Consider the following 6,961-nt stretch of genomic DNA (forward strand, 5'->3'; position numbering starts at 1 on the left):
ACAAGCACAAGAACAAGAAGTTCTTTTCTTCTGTTTTCTTGGATCATAGTTTTCTAAAAGACCGCAGGTATACAGCAGATTAGCAATTCTTTCAGGGCAGCCATGTTTTACAAAGGAATTACAGAAACGGTCTCCAGGATGGAGAAGAAAAAGATTCCTTAAAAAATAAAATCTGTTTTGTGATAGTTATGTTTTAAGCCTTGCACTAGCGAGATAATAGCGTCTTAATGTTTACGCTTGATTAAATATTCGATGCATCTTTCAGTTATAGTTGCTCAAAGCAGTTTCAAGACTTTGAAGACCTCTTTAGAAAGATTTACGCTACAACGCTGTATCACATCTGAAAAACGAACTCGGTGACCACCATAATTTTATTGCTGGAAAATGACCAGAAGGCCATGATGAAACTTTGCAAAGTTTTAAAAATTTACGTGGAGCGGATTCAGAGCCACCTTGCAAAATCAGAAATTTAAGGTGGCTCTGAATACGCTTCTAATTGGTCGATTGACCTTTTCGTTTGAGTTCCTTCAAGTTCGAGTGAATTTGTCCTTCTGATAAGGATAAAAATACCAAACAACTGAAATTCTAACGTTTATCAAATATCTCTCTGTCTTAAACAAAAAGGTTGTTCAGTACAATGCAGGTTTTTAAATTCTAAAATTTAATATTTTAGTTAAAGTAATGTGGTAACACATTGTTGTGCCCAGCATTCCAGATAGCACCTCCCTTTCTCGGCAATGCAAATTTGATTGCAGACCTGCACAGACGGATGGCATTTTAGATGGCACCCCCAGCCAAAACACTTCTGTGTGCAAGTCTCGGCATCGCACTCCATTAACCCGCAATCTTCACCGTTGCAGACTTGATCACACTCTCGTGCATTGCATGATGCTGTGTAGCACTTTTTGCCGTTGCATGATTGATGGCAAATGTCTGAACCGGTGCAATTCAAGTAGCAGAACCCGTCGTTGCAAGTCTGGTTGGAGATTTGCGGTGGGTTCCTGGGTCTGTTTGCCAGGGCACAACCGACTTTCGACTGACAAGTTTGGACACACGTCTCGTCCTCCATGCTGTCACAAGTGGCCTTGATTGTTATACCAGGAGGGTGGTAAACCGAATGCTTGCATTGTCCGCCAAAGCACCTTGGATTGCAGTTTTCTCCTTCACACGACGTCAAACAACCTCCGCCAGTGCAAGTTTGGTAGCAGAGTTTCGAACTGGAAGATAAGCAACCCATCTTGCAATTTCCTCCTCTGCAAATCTGAGTACAGATCCTAGAATAGCATTCCATGTGGCATCCTCCCGCGATGCATTCTTGAATGCAAATGTCCGAGGTACAAGTGATGAGCTGGCATTGACGTCCGACGCAAACTTGGCTGCATTTTGCACCAGCATTGCATCTCAAGTTGCAGTTTCCTCCGTAACAAACCTGACTGTGCATTACAAAACTCTCAACTTTCTCGAGCTGACAGTTTCCATTTATGCAATGCTGATAACAAATATTTTCCCTTCGCGCAATAGCCTGATTACAAGTTGATACAACAGCTAAAGCAGTGACATTTTCTGGTTGGTCGCTGTAGATGCATTCGCTCTTGCGACAGGAACGGGTGCACTCTTTTCCCTCGCAAAGCATAATGCATCTCCCTGATTCGCATGTCTGGTGGCAAAATTGCACCCCTGGCGGACAATGCATTTTGCAATTTCCTCGGCGACATTTCTGGAGGCAACGCTTGGCATTTTCGGGACACTTCATTTCACATCCTCCGACGTCACAAGTCTGAATGCACTCGTCCGAGGTGCATCTCATATTGCAACGGCCACGTATGCAATATTGGTGGCAACTCTTTGCCTTGCAATCCAGGGACTCACACAGGCTGCCATAGCACTGCTGTTTGCATGCATGCGGTGAAGAACACGTAATGTTGCATTTCGCAGCATTGCATATCTGCTGGCACTGCTTGAATATTTTTCCATTCACAGAACAGCTCAGGGTTTGCCTCCTTGTCAGTGCGTACTGGTAACAGGTCCGGTTTTGTCTCACGAAGCAGTGTCGGTCATCAATGAGGGCCGAGGCTTGAGTTACCACAGCAATCATGACAATTAAAAACTGCATTTTCAACGACTTCAATTTGAGCGGTTCCTATAAGAAAGAGGTGGGGTTAAAAAAGCAAATACTCGTCTGTTTCATACATGATAGAATATTTCTGACAAGGAAACAATCAATGATTTCGGTGGAACATTTACTATTCACAACAAATGCGATACTTGTGGAATGTAAATTAAGTGACGGCGGGACATTTGAATGGTGAAGTCAACTTTTCACAGACTGAGAACCACTTGTTTGAGTCGTGGGGGTCGTACAATAAGCCCTTTCCACCGCATGTTGCTCCCGCTTGTACTTATCCAGCTTACCACATAGCGACTTGTAGAATACTCGGCCAATTGTTCGCATATTGTTATATGCCTCGTTCTTCAAACGATGCCGCTACAAGAACACAATAGTGACCGGGTATTCTACAGTTATTCTGCGATTTTCATCGTCACGGTTAACTTGCAACGTTGAAGGATATTGAAATCTTGCTTGTCTATCCATAGAAAAATAAATTGAGGAAAGGCCTGAAGCATTGCAAAATTAAATAGTAGAATGTCATCAAAGTGATCAAACTGTGTGTCAATTGCCGTGATGATACAACGATTTTCGTTGCTCAGTTGCTTGTGTTTTCGCTAGGACAATTTTAACTAGATAAAGCCGGAAAAGTCCGGAAATACAATGAAAACACCTCGTCTTGGTTTTTAGCTAGTTAAAAATGCAGGCTGTTTTCACAAGCAAAAACAAGGGATTTTCTCGCTTTTACGAGCGGAAATTCACGCAGAGTTATACTACCTCGCGAGATGGTATAACTTGTCCTGAATAAAACTCCTTCTACTTGCCAAAAATACAGCGAAAATAATCACAAGAGAAGTCATTCTAAGCACTACGGCCCCTTTCATTTTTTTATTATGGCGCGCTTTTGCAATTTGAATTCTCTGAGTTAGCGGCTTAGATTGCGGGTTAAATTTCACAGTGAAAACAGTTGTCACTTTTAGCTAGTAAAAGTCGGTTTGTAAACAAAGCCTAGCAAGAATGTTCAGCTAGTTAATCGGCCTAGTGAAAACACAACCTGTCAATACTTAAAGTTGTCAACAGGAAGCAAGCGAACAGTTCACCTCGTAAATGCCCACTCAAATTACGTACTCGTATATTTTTGGGATTCTTAACATTTCCATTCGTGCGTATTGTTTTCTCACTAGTTACAAGGAAATTTATTTCATCTTTTTAGAATTAATTTAATAGCATGGAAAAAAAATTTTTGCCCCTTGAAAAATTTGATGATTTGGTCATTCTCAAAAACTTAAAACAAACAGCGGTTACAAACAATGATATAGTAACCGCTGTTTGTTTTATGTTTTTGATATTGGTCATTCTCATTCCTGCCATTTTTGAGTTTTTCTTAACAGAACTAACCAAAGCAAAACTATTGTCAAAAATGTTCGTGGCTAGTCTGTCAACATCTAGAATTTGCGAACGGGATTTGAGCGCGATGATCAACGAGTTTGCCTTTGAATTCTAAAGGTCTCTGAAGAGGCTCTTGGCCGAGACGAAACGCCGCGTCAGACTAGCCACGGACATTTCACATGTATTAGAACTAACCAACACAGGATAATAACTCGGGCTGAACATTTATTTGATGGCCACGACATTTTGGGTACAAAGTCCATGATAACGAATACTCTTAATCGCAGAATATAAACATGAATAGTTTCGGCCTAAAAGCGGTAAAATATAAGACAATTCAGCCAGGACATTAAAAACATAGAGTGGAAATACTGCATGCCCTATGACCTCAGGGTTGTTATTTTTGGAGAAAACGGTGACAATCACCAGCCTAAGGAAATGAAAGATATATGCCGGCGCCAGGTTTCAAATTTTCCGTTGTTGTAGCTTCATCCAATGTTTTGGAGTACGGGACGTTAAATGGAATTCCTCTTCAATGCGGAAATACAAACGACATTCACAAGGAAAGAAATTTGGACGGACTTCTTGTGGTCTTTGACAGGACCGAAAATCGATAAAATTCTCGACGTAATGCATAAATCTGTTGGAAGAATGTGTGATAAGTCCTATCGAACACGTCCTCTTCTGTCTTGAAATTTGAAACGGAAACTTTCGGTGACGTGAACTACGGGTGTTGTGACTACTTTCAACGGGACGTCTCCAATCAAGGGGGTGAAACGCTAATTGCATAAGCTTGCAAACAGAGGGAGTCTTCTCGACCCTCTAACTTTTAAAAACGAGAAAATTGGATTAAATGTGACACCGGAAGAAAAACGATTAAACCAATTGAGGCGGAGGTTTACATGAGACCTATTCCCGACTTAGCGTTATTGTTATAGGATGACTATGTGACCTGTTTTGTGCAATGCAATAAAATGAGCAATGAAAATAACAGAAAATAATAACAATAATGAAAAGCCATTTACTTAATTTAATATTGACAATGTCAATATAAACACGCAATTTAAGAGATACAGATGTGTTTATTTTGGTGGGAAACGACTGTTTCAAACAAAGGAACATTTTTCAACACAAAGGTAACCTCTTATGATCGCTCGAGGTATTTGAACGCCTCATCCTATCGGCAACCTCTTCTGCCAGAATATTTGCAGACTGAAAGCAATTTTGTTGTATGTGAAGAGTCGAGGATGTATCTTTACACCAGAACAATTAACTGAGATTTCTTTAAATTTCTTAATTTTCACTTGAAACAAGGAATTTTGCACCGGAAATTGAAATCAAATGTGTTGATCTCAAGACAAGCATTCAGTTATGTTGGGCTTCGAGTTGCACTGTTTTACATTGTAGTGACCCAGAGCTGTCCCCGAAGTCATAGTTGATAAGATACAAATTCAAAGAACATATGTCATGTCATAAAAAAACAATACAAAGATCTAGCGAGTATGTGGTCCTTTTCTAGGGAAGTTTCGCTTATTCACGCAAATTACTTCTTTGTAAACCCTTCAACTATCCCAGAGTACTTGTGCTTAACGGCTAACTGAAAGTTGCTCGCTCTGTTCATGTAAATTCAGCAGACATATCATATCGACCGTTTGCGTGTTGATTGAGCTGACAAGCAGCCATTTAAGCTGAACAGCACAGATTGAAATTCATCCCGCAAGAAAATGCTCTATAGTCACCGATGTGAAGGACCTAAACGAGTGATTTTCACACGAAGACGAAGTTAAATTTACGGTCTAAGTACTCACCTTGTAGTTCTCAACTTGTTTTCGACGAGTGATGGAAATTGGAAAACATAGAACGCCTAAGCGCGAAGTACATCAGGGCAGCCTTTCAATATCGTGATATGCCCCTGTATGACGTCACATTAAGCGTGCGGGCCCCTCCTTGAGTCCTTGAGGCGTGCCTTCCGGTGAGCTTACACTCAAATGAGATTTTATCCCTCCACATCGTGAGGTAGCTTTGTCTGTAATTTTGCGGCGTGCTCCAGCCTCACCAGGGCTAAGCTCTGCTAAGTGGTGATAGCCGTATCCATCGAAAAAATAAATAAATAAATCACAACACTTAAATGCAGCACTCGATTGAGTCATTTATCAAATAGAGCGGCCCAGTCCACCTATCGAACAACTTTGGCGTGTCTGTTGAAAGCCGACCACTTGTTAAACGTTTAACAAAAAACAACAACAACTTGTTGAATTATAACTGAACACCGTTGCAATATTCATTTAGAACTAATTTTAAGAAAAACACGACACTCCTGAGTTTTACAGACATGTTTCGGCAGTTGCCTCTGCCATTTTCAGTGTGAAATGAACAATAATTACAGTGAAATATAAATACTAGAGAAATTACAATAATAATAATGACAGTAATTAAGACTAAGACAATAGTAATTCAAAATTAAACAGAGAGTTTTAAGTTAACGTGTTTGACCTGTGCGTTAAGTGTTGGTTTGTCCCAAAATATGTGCAACGCCTCTTTGATTTTGAGAGCAAACCGCGAAGATGCCTGATCAATGATGGCAAAATTGTCACGGGAGCATGCAGAGCGACACGCTAAGGAGCTCCCCAGATGCTTGAAAATGTGTGAGGCCCTGTCCGTTTCCAAATGTTCCCTTACACGTGTGTTGAAATGTCGGGTGGTTTCAGCCTTCACACGAAAATTTATAAACAACACATGATCGGAGTCCATTCTGTCCATTGGGAACAGGGTCTTTCACACTAAAGAAGCTACCTACTTTGAAAGAGGAAAACGCTAACACGATGTTTGCATTATTACAATAGAAATGTGAAAGTTGACGAATGCGCTTTTGGGCGATGTTAGAAAAATAACCTATGTAGGGTAATTTGAAATAAAATAGTGTTGGGCGCTTGTTCACTAGTTGATCTTACAGAGCTGCCTGTTACATGTTGGGTGGCACTACATTTAATGATTCTTTCTATTAGCCTGGATGGATACAGGTTTTTCTTTAGGATGAATGTTAGTGACGCGATGTCCTCATTAAACGCTTGCCAGGTGTTACAAATCTTAAGAGTTCTATCAACAAGGGTCTTGACTAGCCCAATTTTGTACTTTTTGAAAATGAGGTAAAGCTAAAAAAACATGTTAATAAGCCGGTGAATGTTTTCTTACGGAATACTCTGGTAACTACTGTAGGCCCCGTGTTGTCAACGTATATATCTAGAAAGGGAAGTTTATTATTTAGAATTAACATAAAAGCGAGTTGATCTCTGAAATGGATTAAATAACAATTTTAGCCTTGATCAAGGAAACAAATGAGGAAGAAACGCGAAACCATGTACGGCCATAGCAACATAAATCCCTGCGGTGCAAAAGGAATAGAGAAATGCAAGAGAAATTTAACAAAACTAAGAAATATTTGAAAGTGTAACAATGACGGTCACT

At 40.2% G+C, this 6,961-nt stretch overlaps 1 protein-coding gene across 1 annotated transcript; it reads right to left on the bottom strand.

The window, feature by feature from the left end:
• Positions 1-5,432, bottom strand: LOC137978572 (protein draper-like). The gene is made up of 2 exons (XM_068825558.1): positions 5,305-5,432; positions 1-2,140 (listed from the first exon to the last, which is right to left on the bottom strand). Exon 2 carries the CDS (start codon positions 2,111-2,113, stop codon positions 674-676), a length of 1,440 nt encoding a protein of 479 aa, XP_068681659.1. The 5' UTR covers positions 2,114-2,140; positions 5,305-5,432; the 3' UTR covers positions 1-673.
• Between the last annotated feature and the right edge of the window lie 1,529 nt (positions 5,433-6,961).

The sequence above is a fragment of the Montipora foliosa genome, chromosome 12 (assembly GCF_036669935.1).
Source record: "Montipora foliosa isolate CH-2021 chromosome 12, ASM3666993v2, whole genome shotgun sequence".
NCBI lineage: Eukaryota > Metazoa > Cnidaria > Anthozoa > Scleractinia > Acroporidae > Montipora > Montipora foliosa.